General features: G+C 35.6%; 1 protein-coding gene across 10 annotated transcripts in view; it reads right to left on the reverse strand.

The window, feature by feature from the left end:
• Window positions 1-21,165, reverse strand: part of LOC109082037 (syntaxin-binding protein 5-like) — a 130,632-nt gene that overhangs the window by 32,189 nt on the left and 77,278 nt on the right. For all 10 annotated transcript variants that reach the window (XM_042763756.1, XM_042763754.1, XM_042763759.1 and 7 more), the window contains exons 7-18: window positions 20,803-20,886; window positions 17,058-17,181; window positions 16,244-16,319; window positions 14,694-14,851; window positions 12,682-12,754; window positions 9,803-9,950; window positions 9,576-9,643; window positions 7,876-7,916; window positions 6,897-7,114; window positions 5,540-5,706; window positions 5,246-5,371; window positions 3,683-3,834 (exon numbers count right to left, since the gene is read on the reverse strand). In XM_042763756.1, the coding sequence (XP_042619690.1) occupies window positions 3,683-3,834; window positions 5,246-5,371; window positions 5,540-5,706; window positions 6,897-7,114; window positions 7,876-7,916; window positions 9,576-9,643; window positions 9,803-9,950; window positions 12,682-12,754; window positions 14,694-14,851; window positions 16,244-16,319; window positions 17,058-17,181; window positions 20,803-20,886 (1,435 nt within the window). The remainder of the gene's footprint in view (window positions 1-3,682; window positions 3,835-5,245; window positions 5,372-5,539; window positions 5,707-6,896; window positions 7,115-7,875; window positions 7,917-9,575; window positions 9,644-9,802; window positions 9,951-12,681; window positions 12,755-14,693; window positions 14,852-16,243; window positions 16,320-17,057; window positions 17,182-20,802; window positions 20,887-21,165) is intronic.

Genomic DNA, 21,165 nt, shown 5'->3' on the forward strand with positions numbered 1-21,165 from the left:
AATAAAACAGTTTATAATAGTTTATAATAAAACATGAACTAATACGTCTTTAACTCATGTGGGTGTACATGATTTGAAACATATTTACACTATCATTCAAAAGTTTGAGGTCAGTGAGATTTTGTAAATTTATTTATTTAGCAAGGGTGCATTAAATTGTTCAACACAGAAAAAACAAATCTATATCAAATAAATGCTTTTAAAAAAAATCCTATTCATCAAAGAATCATGAAAAATGTATACATTTTCCACAAAAATAATAAGCAGCACAAATGTTTTCAACATTGATAATATTAAGAAATGTTTGTTGAGCAGCAAATCACCCTATTAGAAGGATTTCTGAAGGATCATGTGACACTGAAGACTGGAGTAATGGCTATAATTCAGCTCTGACTTCACAATAATTAATTGTATTTATATATATATATATATATATATATATATATATATATATATATATATATATATATTTTTTTTTTTTTTTTTTTTTTTTTTTTTTTTTTTTTATAATAATAATAATTCACAATATTACTGTTTCCACTGTGTGTGGAGGTGGATTTTGATTTTTAACTTTAATTATGCTGACAATATAATAATAATAATAATAAAAACTGCCTTCAAAATTTCAAAATAGAAATATTTTGACCAGTAGTCTCATACTTATGGATCCCACCATATTCAAAGAGAAAGACTAAACAATGATAGAATAAAAAAAAATGAGTGGGACTGCTGCCCCTTTCAGACCATCAGTTTGGAAAACAGAGAGAGAGTGTACAAAACAGTCTCTTTATACACACTGGTCTGAGTGTGTGGGTGAGCGTCAGTGCCGGCGCTGTGGTGGGGCATTCGAGGGCCGTGCCCCCCCTAGCGGTCATTGATGCCCCTCCTACAGGCCATGGCGTGGCCCAAAAAAAAAATCCCTTTTTTAGTTATTATTTTAATATTAAATGTTCAACTGTAACTTAAAGTAAATAAAATAAAAATAATGGGGAAAATGCATAATTTTGGTTGCTCATGGCACGTTACTAGGCTTCGTCATGGTGAATGCTTATTGGTCGCCGAGTAAACTTGTTACATTTGATTTGCAGCGCGCGCGCAAAATCCATTTCAAGTTGAAGAACAGTTTGTCCGTCTATATTATAGACAGTTGTTAGCAGCTAATTAAAAAAAAAAAAAAAAAACAGGTGAATTGTTGATGAATGTTTGTGGGTTCTAACTGCATTTTGTGTTTTATACTTGGCTGTCTGTAAAGATATACGGGCTGATGTCATTTCTGCTTGGTGCGTGCATAAACTGTTGGGAGGTGTGTAACCCAGGTTAAAACCAAGTATTAGCATAAAGTAATAGCAGAAAATACATTTATTTTTGTCCTTTATTTATTTTGTTTAGAAAATGAGTCCTAGAGTATTTAAAGTCCTTGAAACCCTAAGAAAAAACGGTGTTTAAAGAAATTATTTTTATTGTTGAAGCACACTTTGTATTTTCTGTATTTTATTTTTTCCATTTCCTGTATTTTATTTTTATTTTATCTATTTCTCAAGTTCTACAGAATTTGCATTCTACGCAAATCAAAAACTACAAAATCAGTTAAACCTTATACCCTGTGTGAGTGGCTCATTATTGTTGTGACATCCTTATTCTCTGCAGGCGAATTTTAGTCTTCTGTTGGTCCATACGCAGACTTTTGTGTGATGATGTGCAAACTCGTTTATTAAAGAAAAAAAAGCCTTAAGTTTTCAGGAAACATCTATACGAAAATACTTTGTCTGATGGGGACATTTTTTTTTGCCGGTTTTTCAAAGCTTCAAACTGATTCAGTGTTTTATTTTTGTCGTCGTAATTTGTAAATTATTGTATAAAAAATATATAGCTATTCATTGTAGGCCAATTTTATGTTTTTTATTTAGCCTATATTATATTTATATTATTATTTTCTGTCCTGTTCTGTTGTTTAGGCTATCTGTTCTGGGCCGGGTTTCCCTCGATGTAGCCTAGCCTATCTTAGCTCTTAAAAGCGCTCTCTACGTGCAAGGTTAGTTAGCCGCAATTCCTCGTGCGTTTCCCAAAAATGTACATTTTCCCAAAAATGTAGGCTACTTAACTCATAGAACGCGAGAAATGAGTCGCTGTCCATTCGCTGACGTGCTGAACTAGGCTATACTAACCTTATATTGAATCGTATTCTGAACGTTTTAACCTAACAATCGTCATCTGTTGTGTATTAGGAATCAAGACAGGTATAAAAAAAAAAAAAAAAAAAAAAAAAAAAATATTATATAATGCAGAGATAGATCATTGGAGCTAACATTATAGGGTAGAATGTCATTCTATATAGATCATTGGAACCGTATCCGGTCGGCAAACACAGCAAATTTCAGCGCTGTCTTCTGTTCCTCTTTTAGATAATACCCCAAGTATAAAGGCCCGTTCACACCAAGGACGATAACTATAAAGATAACGATAAAGATATAGTTCTAAAAATCGTTTTCAGTATTAAAGAACAGCAGCGTCCCACACCACAACTATAACGATAAAGACAAAGAAAAAACAATATCGTTGGAATCACTTTCAAAAAAATTTTTTTTCCAGCTGATGAACGATAAAAAAAATTGACAGCCAATCAGAATCCATCCTGTTGTAACGCGCTCGAGAAATTAAAGCGCCAGACGAGCGTGCGCTTAGAATAAACAGAAGATATCGTTCGCTGGTGTGGACGCTTAATTCGTTATCTTTATAGTCATCGTTCTTTGTGTGAACGGGCCTTAAATCTTTCATTGTCATTCTATATAGATCTTTCAGATTTAGGTCTGGATTTTCCATGCTACTATGATGCCTGCCAATGCGTCAAAAAAAATATTTATCAAACGACAGTTGCCCCCCCGCCGATGATCCAATGCCCCTCCAGTACCCGTCAAAATAACCCGAAACTACACAGCGTTAAGATGTTCACTCTCTTTTTAAGAGCTTACATAAGCTACGGATCAAAATCACTCTTTGACCGCACCAAACAACCTTTCTGCCCACCTCTGCATCTCCATGTCGGCTCAAAACCTCTCAGTTTCTAAAGATACAGCTGGATGAACAAGAGGAGGGAGAGCGTCCACTTTGAAGTGAGGAGCCAGCATGGCCGCCTCCCTGCAGCTTCCTTTTGATGAAGCTCTGTGAAAACTGATCTTCATCTTTAGCTTATACTTATGACATCTCATTTCTCTGGATGGTCCGTGTGAGTGTGTATGTGCGTAAGCAGTCAGGGTAGGAGAATAGAGGAGTGCAGGGGGAGTGAGGTCTGTGCTGGATTAGTAACAGCGAGTCCGTATGGCAGGTTACGCTGTGTTCTCTGTTAGGTGTCGTGCTCAGGCAAAGACCAACAGCAACAGAGATACAACAGACGACATGCAGAGAAGGCAACCATGAATGCAGTCTGTCCCATGCAGTTAAGGAGAGGGACTGTGTGTGTGTGTTAAATAGAAGAGAGACAGAATATTTACAGGCAAGGACAAAAGACAGACAGCTTGAAATCTGACAGCTGATATTTATATAACAGAAATGCTAAAAATAAACACACATCAATTCAACATACGTGTGTGTGTTCACAGCTGATATTTATTTTACAGCTTTGTTACAAAGAAACACACTGCATTTGAACATTCGTGGGATTCTGAGACACATGGTGCATGTGTACCTGATGTGGACTGCCGGTTTTTGCGAGGAGAGCGTGTTAGTCGCTGGAAAGGGTCTGCAGATCCATACAGCTCCAGGGTGCTCATACACAGCAATATGGTCTTCTGCAGGTAGTCCACAACTGTCAAACCATTGCAGTTACCTAGGGCCAACCTGCACAAACACACTCACTGATCATACACAATATATGTTTCATATTAAAATTGTCAGTTATACAAAAAAACCCATCATAAATTCCAGTTATGACTAACAATGTTTCTATCAAATGCAGTTATGACTAAATATAATATGATTATTGAGTATTGAACACACAGCTTTGCTCGGTTTATATACCCCTTGCAGAATCTGTAAAATGTTTATAATTATTTATTTATTATTTATTTATTTAAAATGGGATAATAAAAAATAAATTTGTTTTTATTTATTTATTTATTTATTTATTTATTTATTTATAAGTACTGCCCTGATGAAACATAGATTAAAAATATAAATAAGATAAATATAAAGCAAACTACGTATATGTTTTTTTTTTTTTTTTGGGGGGGGATGACATAAATGCACAACAGAGGTACTAAAACGTTTACATGAAATATATAAATCCATAAACATTACATATAAAATTTAAATAAAATATAGTGAAAACATTTTAAATTAATAAATAAATCTATTTCAAATGAATGCTTTTCTTTTGAATTTTATACATCAAATAATGTATCATGATTGCCACAAAAATATTAACCAGCATAACTGTTTTCAACATTGATGATAATGTTTCTTGAACACCACATTTTATTTATGACACATATATAAATTGTAATAATATTTTTTTTACAGTATCAGTGTTTTTACAGTATTTTTGAGCAAATAAACACATTAATATATTTTATGTTTTCTAGAATGCTAAACATCCAACAGGTTCTACAAGGGGTATGTAAACTTATGATTTCAGTTGACTGATTTTAAAATGTTCTATTAATCACTGGTAAATCCCACACCCCTGGGTCCAGTCATGAACAAACAAATCACAAGACACACACACACACACACACACACACATGCGGCCTGAATGACAGTGAGTGTGCAGTGACATTTAATCTGCTGGACTGAATTCAAAGGAATTCAAAGTCTTTCTGACCACTGTAGCCAGACATCACCATGGCAACCTTTGCTTGTAATAACGCTTTAGTAAGGTTGCACGTGGTTGCGACTTAATCAAAACAGGATGACAACAAGGGAGAGATTCAAAAGAAGGCCAAATTATAATTAGGTTTCACCACTTTAATCAAAAATCAAACACCCTGGAATATTAACAGCTTGACACATGAGTTTGGAGTTTTGATGATGACAAATCAGTTACATTAAATATGGGAGGACCAATGTTTGATTACCATACTTATATGCCATGGTAAATAAGTTCAAACAAGTCCACAAATCCTTGGTATTACCATAATATATCTGAATGTAATACTACAGGATTTATGTGCAAGGAAAATTGTTCTATTCTATTCTAGAGATTCTATTGGCTGAAAAAAATGGATGACATAAAAAAGGAGAGGCCACTTACAGTCCGTAGGCGGAGTTTAAATCCAAGCTGGTGATTTGTTGTGGCGGCTCTCCATCGACCCATAATAACTGAACCACCAGCTCTGCCTGGTATCCAGGAGGCATTCGGATCATACGATCTTTAACCCTGAGGTAAGTATTCAAAATCAGTTTATTGTGGAATCTAATTTGATTGTTACACTTTTATTTAGCCTAATACATTCTATATACCATTATCTAGTAAGCAACCTAACGATGTCTTGTCAAGTCCTACATAAGAAAACATAAATATTGAAAAATTTCTGTATAGTCTCACTTGAGGCAAGGGATGCTGTCCCGCATGCTGTCCGGTGTGTTGCTGCGGGGACTGGGAGGCTGAGGTTGGGGCGAGTGACCGCTGGGGTCCGAAAAACTTGGAGTGTTCTCTGTATCCGACGGAGATATGACGTCCTCCATCTCACACTGCAACCGCACCTCTAGGGACTATACACACACATACAACAAAAGTTGATCCATCAAATCCATCGCCTTAGAGGAATAGTTTGCTCAAAATTACTTCTTTCTTCTGCTAAACACAATAGACGATATTCTGAAAAACAAAAAAAAAAGGGTCCGTTTATACGACGATGTTTTCAGCAAAAAAAGGGAAACTTTTTATGCGTCTTGACTGACAACAGCGTTTTGGGGACTGAAAAAGCATATTTTTTAAAATAGGTTTCAAAATGCAAGTTTTTGAAGATGGCAACCTTATCACATTTTCTTTTTTCTTTTTTTTTTAACGAAAGGAAAAAACTTTTACGTTTTTGACTACACCATTTTCGTGTAAACGTAGCCTAAGTGTATTTTGTCCATTCACATTTATATTTAAATTTATTCTTTAGCAGATGCTTTTATCCAAAGCGACTTACAGTTGAGGAATACAACAAGCAATTCATCATAATGAGCCAAATAAACACAGGAAGTCCTCGTAATACAAAGTTTCAGACATTGTTCAGATTAGTACAAGCTAGAGGGAGGGGATTAAGGAAAGAGAAAGCAAAGTTTTTTTGTTTTTGTTTTTATTTTAGGATGCAGTTAAATGTTTCAGCTGTCACTTGAAAATTGTCAGGATTTCAGCATTCCAGATGGGGGTAGGAATATCATTCAACCAGCCAGGAACAGTGAACGAAAATGTTCTGGAAAGGGAGTTTGTGCCTCTTGTGTGATGGTACCACAAGGCACTGCTCGCTTGTAGATCTCAGGCTTCTGGAGGGAATGTAGATTCGTAAGAGTGAGTGAAAGTAGGAGGGTGCTGAGCCTGTGGCTGTTCTATATGCAAGCATCAATGTCTTGAACTTGATCCGAGCCGCAACTAGTAGCCAGTGCAGGGAGATAAAGAGAGGTGTGACGTGGGCTCTTTTGGGCTCGTTGAAGCCCACGTCGTCCTGCTTCAATCTGAATCATTTGTAGAGGTTTGATTGCACATGATGTAAGTAAAAGTCAATGAAAATTCAATAAAAGTCAATGATGTCCACTGTTGTTTTGGAACCCATTGACCTTAATTGTATGGACACAATATTCTTCAAAATATCTTCTTTTGTTTTCCACAGAAGACAGAAATGGCATACAGATTTGGAAGTGCGAGTAAATGTTGATAGAATTCTTGGGTGAACACACTTGTTTTCTCAACTCACCGTGATGGTGGTGCTGGCGTCATGTTTGCTGAAGCGGTACAGGATGACGTGGGCGCTGATGCCAACCACACATAAGATACGGCTCTGCGGGCACCAGCTGATCATCTGAACAGCATAGGGGTCTTCCTCCACAAGCTCAGCACTGCGTCCCACATCTCCACTCTTAGGCTTCTCAAACACCTTTGACGTCTTGAGCTTATACAACATCTGCAGTGTGACTGACAAAGAAGGAGGTTATCACCACATCACATCTTATTACATACTGAATATGATGAACAAGGTGTTTAAACAGAAACAGTGCTTTAAAGAAAATATTCTGTATTTAGTACAAGTTAAGCTCAATCGACTAAACTTAACAGTAGCATAATTATGTTTACCATAAGGATTAGTGTCTACTTTAAGAAAATAAATTATATATTTACAGTATATATGACCAAGACTAACTTTTTTTTCTGTATTAAGTTGCACAGATTAATTTTCACCTACAGACTAGCAATAACAAAGTAAAGAGTGTCAATTTTGATTTCATGCAGATTTTAAACATCTTTACAGCTGAAATAACAAAACATTTTAAAACAAGAATTCATGTAAACTTAACATTTCTTATATAAATTCTTAAATTTACTTCCACTGTAAGGTCCTCACCATTTTAAATAGATAACAAGGTATAAATCAGTTATTTTTATGGTAATCAACATTATGCCAAAAATGGGTGAGCTTAACTTGCACTGAACCTTAAATATTCCTTTATGTAATGCCCATGGTTGTGAAACCAGCACATATGTGGTATTTGAATGTCTATTTTGGTCATATATTGTTTGGTCTGAGTAGTAAAGAATGGAATGAGAAATGAGGAATCATATGGCAAAGCATCAAGGGAGGTTGCTCATCCAAAACGAGGCAGTGGTAAGAAAGAATGAGACGGAAACCGCATGAGGCTGAAAAGGGGGAGCAAGCTTGTCAAAGCGTAGACACTTACTCGCTGTGGCATCCCAAAACTTTATTGATCCGTCTGCATGTCTGAGGGGGACAACAAAAATGAAGGACAAAAAGTGATCGTATGAGCGACTGAATGTGTGTGTTACACCGCTTGAGAGAAAGCAAGCAATGACAGCTATGGCAACAGGAGGGAAAAAAGAGGCAGAGAGAACACCACGCAGGGTCAATAGCGCTATTGAATTAAAGCAGAGAAGTGCAATACATTTACCAATGAGAGCCAAGCAGAAGGGCACATTTTAGACATCATTGACTTCAAGTGAAAACAAACGGAATCAATGCATGCTTCAGAACGAAAACTAAATCAAACCAGAGTTTTCAAGCAAATAAAAATACTATAAATGACCTCCACATGTGGGTGGAAAGTTTAACTTTTTTGAGGCAGGGGCGTTAAACTATTTTAGGTAGGAAGCGTCACCTTGTGTGGGCTGTTTATATATATATATATATATATATATATATATATATATATATATATATATATATATATATATATATATATATATATATATATATATATATATATATATATATACATTTTACATTTTTACTAATAAGAAGCATTTTACTAATTTTATTCACAAGAAGACTTTAGATTACATAAACGTAGAAAATCATATTATATACATTAAAAAAAATCTGTGATATACATGACAAAAATACATGTATGATACATGTATGTTGGACACTGTAGGTAGATAAATGAAATAGACTAGAAAAAGTGTGGAAAGTTAATTTAAAAGTTAGATTTTATTTTTTTTTTTTTTATTTTTTTTTTGTAAAAGTTCACAGGGTCAAAGGTGCACATATCTGAAGAAACACCCATTAATGTATTATACCTAAACATCATTCAGTGGAGAATTGGCAACAAGTATGACATTCAGTTTTCATTCCCAATATTTTTCCTTGTACTTGTCAATACTGCTGAGAGTGACAATGTGATAAATGCACAAACATCCAAGTGAGAAAATGAAGTGTGTTGCTCTGGGACAGCTGTGTCATCCACATATTCAGTTTTGAAGAAAAAAATACACACACATTTTACTCAACTTGATGTTTATATAAAATGCTAAAAAAAAAAAAAATCTATCTAATTCTTCCAATGCCTGAGCCAAATTCATGTAAATATAATATGCAATTAACAGAAAATCGCACACAGTTTGTTAAATAACATACATTTTGAAATAAATTTCAAATAAATTGTTCTTTTAAACTTTTTTTTTTTCATCAAAGAATCCTAAACAAAATATATCAAGTTTTCCACAAAAATATTAAGCAGCAAAACTGTTTTCCTCATTGATAATAATTTTAAAAAAGTTTCTTCAGCACCAACTCAGCATTTTAGAATGCATTCTGAATGATCATGTGAAGAATAAAGCAATGGCTTAAAATTCTGCTTTGCCATCACAGAAACAAATTACATTTTAAATATATTCAAATAGAAAGCAGTTACTTTAAATTTCACAGTATGGCTGTTTTCTTAATTTTTTTTGTAACTATATTTTTGACCTTGGTAAGTTTTGGATCTTCATTCAAAACATTTAAACATTTTACCAACCCCAACTTGAACATGAACTTGCATGAAGCTTCAAGCATATAATACTGTAAAGCTTTTTACATTATTATAAAGCTTTTAGCAACAGTTGAAGGTTGGTAACATAAAGCACACACAAATTCACTTACCCTGTGATGATAATCTCTGGATATGTCTGTGAACCGACTGTCCATGTGCCACCACTGACTGGCCACTCCTTAACACAAACACACAAACAGATAAAAACTGTTTCTAAAACACTCAACTGCCATGAAAAATAGATGTTACACTGACAAAGCTTTTCAAATGAAAGGCTGCAATTTGGGTCATCAAAAAACTCCACAAAGTTTTAGATTAGCTAGGAACTTTGACAAACCTTGTGGCTGTAGCCGGTCTTTTTGTGTTTAGCTCCTATGGAGTAAAGCACGGGTATGATGTCGGGGGGACAGTCGGCAAAGTAAGCCGTGCATGTGACTGGAGACTCATGGATGTCCATGGGGTAGGGGTTCTCAAAGATAGGAAAACTACAAGAGAGAGACTTCTAAATAAATAACAGGCATTTATAAAACACAGAAGATTTTGACTCAACTCCGACTGTAAGAGTCACATTCAAAATTTCATAAAATAGCACATCTGTGATCATATTTCAACTGAAATCTGTATTAAAGTGTTTTAAGTTGATAGAGGCGACCATAAACAGGGGTCTCCATTCTTACTGTAAGTGAGAGCAACCTGAATGGATAAAAGGGCTAGAAGACTACATGTTTGAAACACTTAAGAATGAACATTATAATGATCAAAAAACCAAGGCTATTTATAGAATGTACTCTGTGGCCGACTTTAAGTGGGCTACCAGGTACTGATACCCATGGGTACTGTATTGATGCCACTGGCCTACATTTATGCAACTGAATTATATTGTCCATCAGAAGAATTCATAATAATTAAGAATGTAATAATGAAAGTGAAAGTGCTCGTCATGACATTTGCCAAATATGGTAACCCATATTCGGAAATGGTGCTCTGCATTTAACCATCCAAGTGCACACACGCAGCTGTGAGTAGGGAACACACACACACACACACCATGAACTCCCCCCCCACCCCCCAAGCAGTCGGCAGCTATTTGCTCCATTGCCTGGGGAGCAATTGGGGGTTCAGTGCCTTGCTCAAGGGCACTTCAGCTATGGGTATTGAGAGTGGAAAAGAGTGCTGTTCATTCACTCCCTCAACCTATGTACAACTCCTGCCGGCACTGAAACTCAAACCTGCAACCTTCAGGTTACAAGTCCAATTCTCTAACCATTAGGCCACAGCTGCCTAATGATGATAATTATAATAATAATAAATTGTAAGTACTATTGTTATTTTTATTCTTAAAAGGGTCATATGACGTTGCTAAAAAGGACATTATGTGTTTGGTGTAATGCAATGTGTTTATGCAGTTTAAGGTTAAAAACACATTATTTTCCACATAATGTACATTATTGTTGCTCCTCTATGCCCCGCCTTTCTGAAACGTGTCAATTTTTACAAAGCTCATCGTTCTGAAAAGCGAGGTGTATGCTGATTGGCCAGCTATCCAGTGCGCTGTGATTTGCCGAATACCTCAAGCGTGTGTCGTATATGTTTTGCCCCTTAAGACATAAACCATTATAAACAAGGCATTTGTTGCATCCAGTGGGGACATAATTACTGATTATAATGAATTAACCTGTCTTTTTACAGGTTGCATTGCGTATCACGCTGCGTAAACATAAAACCATGTCTGCATTTGTGATCGGAGAAATGACAAACAACAAGCGCTACTCTACATTGCTCAAAACTCGCATTTGAATCATCAGTGCCAAATTCTTTAAATATAAAAAATTTACTTACAGGCTGTGAGTCAGAAACGACAGACTGTCCTTGCAAAGTTGGAACTGAGGAATGGACGGCAGGCTAAGTGAGCAGCGGCTGGTGGGCTTGAGAACGGCACAGCCGGCGGATTCAACAAAGGAGCATCCGCCGGGCAACCACATGTGACGACCCCAGGCTGGACTCTGTTTTGTCCAAGGTGAAAGCTGATCCGGCGATTCACAGAGTGAAGTTGATGTATTTCCTCAGCGACCAGCATGAATAAGCTCTAGGCATGACAAAGCGGATATCGTCCTCTTTTGGAAGGCCAAACAAAGGAGTTTCGCTTTCACATTGAAACACACAGCATCTCTACAACGGTGGCGGCGGCAGTGGCAGCAACAATACTACAGCGAGAATAATAGTTACGCCTTTTTTCTTTGTTTGAACATTTGGGCGGCGTTATGCAAATCTTCCCACATCATGACGTAGACATATGGGGGCGTGTTAGAACGAGCCGTTTTAGGTAGGAGTGGTTGACTCTTAACTTTTATAAAGAATATCTCTTTGGATTTGAGACTTTAGTCTTTGCAACTTGAGAACAGATCTTCTTTAGGCACCAAGAGCTTGTAACACTCCAAAGAGAAAGGAAAAATTTAAATTGCATCATATGACCCCTTTAATAAATCAAAGTTAGTGTCTTTATCATATTGCAATTGTTGATACAACTGTAATAAGCTCATGATTTTGTGTGATTTTACCATGTTTTTAAGAGTGCCTGTAGTAAAATCATTGTAAAATACATTGCAGCATTGAGTGGCTTATTGCTTTTATTATATAATATAACTTTATTTAACTATATAAAGTTTTTAAAGAAGGTAAAACTAAATTAAAGTACACGTTTAAGTTCAAGTTTCAATGTATGGATGACTGTTTGGTTCTGAGAGGGTTTGGGTGAAGAAGTTTGTTTGTTCCTTCGCTGCGCCCTTGTGAAGAAATGACCTTAATGCAAAGAAAACATCTGATGTCAAACTGACAAATTCTCTATGGCAGGAGTAATACTTAAAAGAGTGATGAACGGCCAGTTGGTGTGTGTGTGTGTGTGTGTGTGTGTGTGTCAGGCTAACCTTGGCTCTAGTTCTTAATAATGATTAATTTGATGGATGTTTATGAGTGTCAACTAATGAAATTTAGTCTTAACAAATAAAGACACACACACACACACACACACACACACACACACACACACACACAAATTTATTGGGTGTTGAGTGATGTTGCCTCTGGTGGAAGTACTAGTGTGAGGTGTTGTTGGAGTACATCACATTGAGTTACATAATTCAGCCACACACACATGGCATAAAGTGTGCGAGTATGACAGCGGAAAGAGAAATAGATACTGACGAAGAGATTGCTCACTTGCTCTGGGTTAGATCGACCACAACAAAGTCTTTCTCCAGCAGAACCACCACTGCATACGGCTCTTGGACCTCTGTCAACAAAAACACAACATCCCAACCAATAACCATCTATGAACTCAAGGGAAGCACAAAACACATCAATTTATGACTCTAGATTTATGGATATTATTTCATTTAAAGGGGAAATATGACACTACAACATTGGACTCCTCTGACTTTCATTGCATGGACAAAATACACTGACATTTAAAAAAAAAAAAAAAAAAAAAATGAAGATTAATATATTAATAATATTTATTATTATGAATAAGTCATACAGGTTTGGAGTGACAGAAGGGTGAATATATGATGACCAAATGTTCGTTTTCTCGTGGTATATCCCTGTAATATGAAAAAAGAAACATTTCTGTGTTTATTTGAGCAGAAATGTTCAAATAATGAGAAGTGTTAGTCTGACCAGAAGAAGATTGATTGAGTGTTAAAAAAAAAAAAATCCATTATTCTCTTTCATGAAAACCATAGGTCATGAAGATGCAGGGCCACGTACTGTGCTGTATCTGAATTTGTAAGAATGAACGAACAAGCAGAGAGAAAGGGGGAAAAAATGGGTAAAAAATAATCTTCACATTTGCTGGATGTTTGCCGTCTCTTTTTTGCATTCTGGGTAACAAATTCTGTGCATGTGTGTACATGCGCTTGACATGGCTTTGTCTGTATCTGCTTTTCTCAAGAGAAAAAGACAGATATAGCGATACACCCCTTGACTGAACAGAGCCGAACCTGTCACTTCTCAAACCATTCGTAATCAATTTGCATCTCTCCTTACTGATGTCAGATTAACAAATTAATTGTTTCTTTCATTTGGTTGTTTCAAAAGATTGTATGTAATTGATTAAAAATGCATTTACACTACCATTCAAATGTTTGGTTAGGTAAGATTTTTTTCTGTCTTTTATACTTACCAAGGCTGAATTTATTTCATCAAAAATACAGTAAAAATAAAATACAAATATTTGATACAAAATTCAGTAATATTATGAAATATTAAAATTTTAAAATACCTGTTGTCTGTTTTAATGTGTTTTAAAATGTAATTTACTCCCATAATAGCAAAGCTGATTTATTTTTCCTTATTTCTTATTAATATCAATTATATATTAATATATCAAATATATATAGATTGACATTAAATACAAATGTATTTAATGTCACCAATCACCATTGATCAATTTAATGCCTCCTTAGTATTGATTTATTTTTATAAATCTTACTGACCCCAAATTTACTGGGGGATAAAACAATCAGTTAAGGAAAATGTTAGAACCATAAGCAAAAATAAATAAATAAATAAATAAATAAAAAAGGTAACACTTTACAATAAGGTTCATTTTCATTAACTAACAATAACAACGATTAATAAATACTGTAATAAATGTATTGTTCATTGTTCATTCATGTTAGTTAACACATTAACTAACATTAACCAATAGAACCTTACTGTAAAGTGTTACCCAAAAAAAAAAAAAAAAAATCTAATATTGTCTTTATTTTTATTATAATTTTTTTTTTCATGTAGCACAAATACAACCAGGATCTTATTTAAAGTGATGACATCAAACTGAAACAAATATCTCAAAATAAAATTAAATACAAATACAACACCCTAATTTGTCAAACTTAATAATACAGAAAATAATGATTTAACAAAATAAATATTTAATTTCAAAATCAGAAATACTTCAAATGTAGAACATGCACCTCTTGGAACTCTCCTTTAGTGATAATTCAAATGAATCAGTTGTTTTGAACTGAACCATTAAGAACTGTCTGAACGAATGAACTAATTAATTTAAATTAATCTCCTCTCCACTCTCTGTTAATGATTGGGTCTACAATGAGAAAAAGAACAAAAACTGGATTTTACCCAATCCAATTAAATGTCCAACCAAAAACAACACCAATGATATGGAAGAGAGCAGGAGACAGGACTGACCAGTTTAGTACACTCACCGTTGATATAGGGCGTCTCACAGAGCACTAGGAAGTCCACTATTGGATAGTCCATCTCTAACACTGTGATGGCTTTGCCATGCATGATGGTTAGGGTGGGTCTACGTCCTGCCTTATCATACGAAAGACCCCCGGAGAACACAACAAATGCTTCACTACTGGAAGATGGAAAATAAAAAAGAGTGTTAATGGAAAACCATAGCTGTCTGTCTGAATTTTTTTTTTTTTTTTAATCATGTCAAGAACCAAAAGCTTCTGTCTGACTGGAAAGCAAGTTTTATGCCACACAAAACAATGCTTTCAATTTAAAGTGCCCCTATTATTACCAACTGTAAGTTGCTTTGGATAAAAGTGTCTGCAAAACGACTAAATGTAAATGTAAATGTATTATGCCATTTCTAATATTGCCTTTCATGCAGTGTGCAATGTAGCTGTATGTTAATGTAAATGATCTGCAAAGTTGTAAAACCGAAAGTGCATAATAAATAAAGATATTGTCTCCCAAAAGAAAGAATCGGCTCTGAACAGCCGAAACAAGTCGTCGGTAATAAGAATCCCACTTCTGTTATGGCTACACGTCATGAGGTAACATATTTGCACAATGCCTGCCTGTTTTCTATGTTGGCCGGTCTCTAAAAAACTCACTCAAATTAAATCTTTTTTATTTTCAACACCAAAATAAGAAGATGCAAAGAACTATGCTGTGAAAGTAAATTTGTTTTATTTTCACATCCAAAAGATGAGGCTGCAAAGAATCAGTGGTTTAAATGAATTTTTTCCACTGTGCCACAGCAGTACAACCCAAATCTTTTTTTGTGTTCCCGTCATTTTACTGATTACTGCTTCGCTAATCTCTGGGAGTTCAATGCAGGATTCACAAAATGCTTGCTCTTGAAAAATGCTCATACACTGTTTATTTGGACTGGCTGGTTCCACTGAATCATAACCTGTAAGCATTATAAATAATAGATGTGTATTTTCTATTGAGCGTTCAATATAGATCTATGGTGTATCATTTCTCAAGATATTAAATGCATATCTTGAGAAAACGAAAGCGATTTTTGACCTCGCATGCATGTAAACCTGCTTTAGGAGACACACAAAACAACATTAGTTACCTTAAAAATGGCATAATAGGGACACTTTAAAGTCTTCTTCACAACCCTAAAATACTCTCTATGCAAATAGGAGAAAACAAAAGGGAGAAACAAGCTAATCTAAAATATCATTAAAACTGAGGCGGTCACTCGTGGCCACTTATTTGAACACAGCATAGGGGAAAAAAATGGATGGCAATCAAAGATTGAAGTTTCTTCAAATTATGTTTTGCTTCTCATCTCCCAATGAAAACAGGCTTTATAAAAACAGGCAGTAAACTTTAATTGTTTTGTTTCAAGATAAAACAGCAGTAATGGTTCTCGGGTGGAACTTGGACACATCTCTCGCAAGCAAATAGGAGGTTTAAATTCATCCACAACACTCATGACTGCATTTCCCAAAACTGATCAGCTATTTATAGGTATGTTTGGGATTGTTGTGTGTTCTCTTACCTGTTTCTGGAGGTCTTGTATTCGACCTTGAGAATGGGTTTACATGACTCTTTTCTTCCATCTCTCTGAGTCTTGCCTAAAAAAAAAAAAAAAAAAATGAAGAGACAAAATGGCAAGTTCTCACTTTTTCACCTGAACCTTTCTTACATTTATGTCCAGAACTTTCTGATTAAGAAACCACTTTTCCCAGTGTGAGCATGTTCATCTTTATATAACCACTGAGACCAGGACCCCAAACATAGCAGCAAAGACTGAGAGTGAATCACTTATTCCTGTCAAATCAAACTTGCACACACACACTCTGAACCCACACACTGAATCATCCTGCATAATGAACACACCTGGTGAGGGGGTGTGTTTGCCGACTACGTCAGAGTCAGATTTAACTAATAGATGGTGAGTCATGGCTGAAGGGGTCTTTAACTGTGTGTGTGGGTTTACTTAGCTATACTTTGGGGTCAAATTTAGCTCCAGAAGTTAGTTAAGACTCACAAAACCTCCCTTTTGGGACATTTGAAGATGTATTTATTTGAGGAAAACAATTCATAAATCAAGGAAATATACATATATATTTTATTGTACAAATTAAAATATTTTAAAGGTTTGTTTGGGTGTGGGTTAAGGCTAGTCTGATCTAAATATAAATAGCTTTATATGAAAACAATAAAAGGCTATGTCCTAATTTAGGGTATAAGGATGACATTCCCGCATAATTTTTTCCTTTAAATTAAATTCAGTTGAAAAAAAAAGAAAAAAGTTTTGCACTAATTATTATTAATATGTGAAAAATGATATACTTTATGTGTGTACCCACCATGAGGGAAGGTGACTTGAAAAGGTTTGGCTGTGTTTCTTAGGTTCCACATGCTCAGACTGCCATCAGAATGACTGCACATGAACTGCCGCCCCTCATGATGCCAACTTGCTGAGTGAATAGCCTGATAGAGAGATACCGGAAGAGAAGTGATCAGAACTGCATCAGTAAACATTTTAAATAATGGCCAGATCATTAAACAGTTCATTTGTTTCATAATGTTAATTTGTTTGGCCATTTTTTGTGCCACAATACAGCAGACGATAGGAAATGAGGAAGAAAAGAGAACAAACGTGACCCAGCTATTGCAAGCTGGATTCGAACTGGCATGGGCACCATAACACAATGTGTCAGACGGGTTTGGCTAGGTAAGATCCGAGTAATGATTGCTAAATATAAACTATATATACTATCAACTATATAAACTATTGCTTTGATCAATTACATTTCAAAATTGATAATAATAAAAAATGTTTCTGGAACACCATAATGGGAGTGATGGCTGCTGAAAATTCAGCTTTACCATCAAAGGAATAAATTGCATTTTAAAATATATTAAATAAGTTATTTAGAATTAATGTAAACTGAAATATAATATCACACTTTTGCTGTATTACAGTAGTTTCGATAAATGCCACTTTAGTGAATCTAAGAGAACAATAAATAAATAAATAAATAAAACAAGCAAGGGGGAAGAAGACAGAGAGGAAGAGAGACAAAGAAAGTCAGAGATGCTGTCACACGTGTGCAACGTCAATTTGGCTCCGGAAATGAGAGAAATCAGAGAACTGAAGACATGACTAATAGTTCCTGCTTGTGAAAGAGTCTCTCTCTCTCTCTCTCTCTCTCTCTCTCTCTCTCTCTCTCTCTTCATCCATCTAAGAGTCAATAATCCGATATCAGTGATTACTTTATCATCAAAACAGCCTAAATTCCACTCATCTACTCACTAATGTCACACAGTAAATAACAAGTGAAATTATATCAGCATCAGATTTATTTGATGATTGTTAGTGTTGTGTATGAAAGCAGTTTAAAGTGTTTGATGCTGATGTTTTTATATTATTCAGAAAGGCACAGCATGAAATCAGATGAAATTACTTCTAAAGGTGGTTAGTCAAACATGATAGTGGTTGTTCTGTGTTCAGTCTATTTGTAGAAATTAATGCGGGGAAAGGGTTTTGTACCTTTCCAAATCTATTCCTATTTCTTTCAACATTAACAAACGCATCCATTTATGTCATGCTTTTAATTTCATCCTGTCTTTTTGCTCCCAGTTTCTCTCTTCCTCCTCCTCTCTCTCACTCAAAGTCCTTTCCATTAAAAGTATATATATATATATATATATATATATATATATATATATATTTTTTTTTTTTTTTTCTTTACACACGTGTGCATACCAGACGGGCATCTAAAGTAGCAATTAGCAAACCCTTAGACATTTCCATTTACCCAGTCTGACAAATGCTTGCCAAGGGACGGTGCCTCTGAAAAAACATCACAGACAAAAGTCAACGAACTGAAACCCGCAGTAAAAAGTTGGAAGGAGAAAATGGCAAGTTTTTGGAAGGTTTTGTGTGCTGCAGTGAGCCAAGGGGTGCTGTGATTGAAACATGTTTTAGCAGGATGAATGCGAGCAGCTGGCTGCAGGAGGCAGTTCCCCTTTTAGAAGAAAGATAAAGTTGTGTGCCAAGCAGTGATTATGCTAAACACATCCACATGGCACAAGGGGGGAAATTAAATCAGAAAAGTGACTTGTGCTCAGTGTTGTTGTAAATCAGCAACAGTGTGGGGAAAAAATTAGCAGACGAGCCAAGTGTTTCGTACCAAAAGCAAATTTACTTGGACAATGGAGAGTGAGAAAGACGCAATTTTTTATTTATATAGCCTAGTTTTTTTGTTCTTTCTCCAATTTATTTTTGTATGGCTTGTTCTTGGCTGAAGGCTGGATTATAACAAGATGATAAAACCAGAGCTTTCGGGGCAGCAATGTGCGCGCACACACACAGAGAGACTGTGCATCCACACAGAGACAAATATATGTATGTGTGTGTATATATATATATATATATATATATATATATATATATATATATATATATAAAATAAATGTGTGTATGTCTATATTCATTAAATTCTTATGAAGTGTGTTATATATATATATAGTGGTGACCGCAAGGAAGCAGGTCACGTTTAGCACCATGGAAAGCACCATCAGTGCTACCCTGTGATGTTCAGTACCAGGGATAGCTCCCCCATCTCAAGTGTGCACAGTTTCTCCTCTGACAGGGAGCCTCAGCTGCAGGCTGTTGGGCACAATCAGCAACCACATAAAAGTGAACAAAGAAGTCACAGTAGGAGAGGAGCAGACACAGAGAGCTGAAGGTTCCACAGCCAAAGCATTGGACCAGTCCTAAGCCAACCACGCTCTGGAGGATAAAGTCCTAGTGAAGGACACGAGTAGCCTGAACCACCTTACCATACATCTCCTCTGCCTTCCCTCCAGATCTAGAAGTTGATGCAAGCAGGAGTGACTTGAAAAAGAAGAAATACCTGAGTTACAGTTTTCTCCAGTTTCCCCTTTCTCCCAATTCTTTCTCCCCCAGTTTCTCCCATTCCTTATAAAGAAAGTTAAGTTTTGCTCAACTGAAAATCTGTGGCAAATTTTCATGTGACATCCTGAATTAACGCACCCCAATCTTGTGTGTGAAGGCTACAGATGGTGGAGAATCCATGCATGATTTGAGCCTCACATAAGACTTCAAACAATTCACCAGGCAGACTTTCAGTGGAGAAAAACTTAATTGGGAGAGGGGAAACTGGAGAACTGTAACTCAGGTATTTCTTTCTCAAGTCACTCCTGGTTGCGTCAACTATACATCTGGAGGGAAGGCATAGGAGATGTATGGTTAGTCAAGGTGGTTCAGGCTACTCGTGTCCTTCACTCGGACTTTGTCCTACAGAACGTGGTTGGCTTAGGACTGATCCAATGCTTGGGCTGTGGAACCTTCAGCTCTTTGTTCCTGCTCCTCTCCTACTGTGACTTCTTTGTTCACTTTTATGTGGTTGCTGATTGTGTCCAACAGCCTACAGCTGAGGCTCCCTGTCAGAGGAGAAACTGTGCACACCTGTGTTGGAGGAGCTATCCCTGGTCCTGAACATCACAGGGTGGCACTGATGGTGCTGAACATGACCTGCTTCCTTGCGGTCACCACATATGTATGTATATTCTTTTAAACTTTCTCTTCTATTCATCAAAGAATCCTGAAACAACATTTATCAGTTTCCACAAAAATATTAAGCACTACATCTGTTTTCAACATTAAAAATTCATTGATAAATTTCTTTAGCACCAATCAGCATGATTTCTAAAGAATCAGAAATAATTTATCTTTGTCATCACAGGATAAAAAATTACACTTTATGATATGTTAAAATGGAAAACATTTCAATATTAATGTTTTTACTGAATTTATCAAATAAATGCAGACTTGGTGCGTATTAAAGACTATCTAAAAAAATGTTAAAAAAAAAAAAAAATATATATATATATGGATATATATATATATATATATATATATATATATATATATATATATATATATATATATATATATATATATATATATATATATAGTGCCCCAAAACTGTTAAAAAAATGGTGTGTATATTTTGCATAAAGCTACTTATATATTATTTCACCTTTGTAAGGAAGTGTAAATGACAAACACTTAAGACTCACCTCGTCATAGTATATCCTGAAGTCAGTTCTTTTGGCCCTCAGGTCCCACATTACTATTGTACCACTCTCAAAACCTATCAGCAACTGAGGAACACACACAGGAGAGAAAGAGAGAGATACAGGAGTCTATAAATCCCAACAGAAAAACAATAAATAGTGGAAACAGAGGTAAGGGTGTGTGTTACAAAATTCAAGAGCCTTTTGGCTGTTTTGGTTCAGAACAAAACAGACACACCGGTGATTGGCTACATTTATTATTTAACTGTACATGATGGAGCAAGTGCTGATCAAAACAGGTCCATGCTCCATCCTGGAAAACTTCTCTCTGTCACAGATGTTGGGCAAAAATTCTGAATTTAAGCA

Source organism: Cyprinus carpio, chromosome A9 (assembly GCF_018340385.1).
Source record: "Cyprinus carpio isolate SPL01 chromosome A9, ASM1834038v1, whole genome shotgun sequence".
Lineage (NCBI taxonomy): Eukaryota > Metazoa > Chordata > Actinopteri > Cypriniformes > Cyprinidae > Cyprinus > Cyprinus carpio.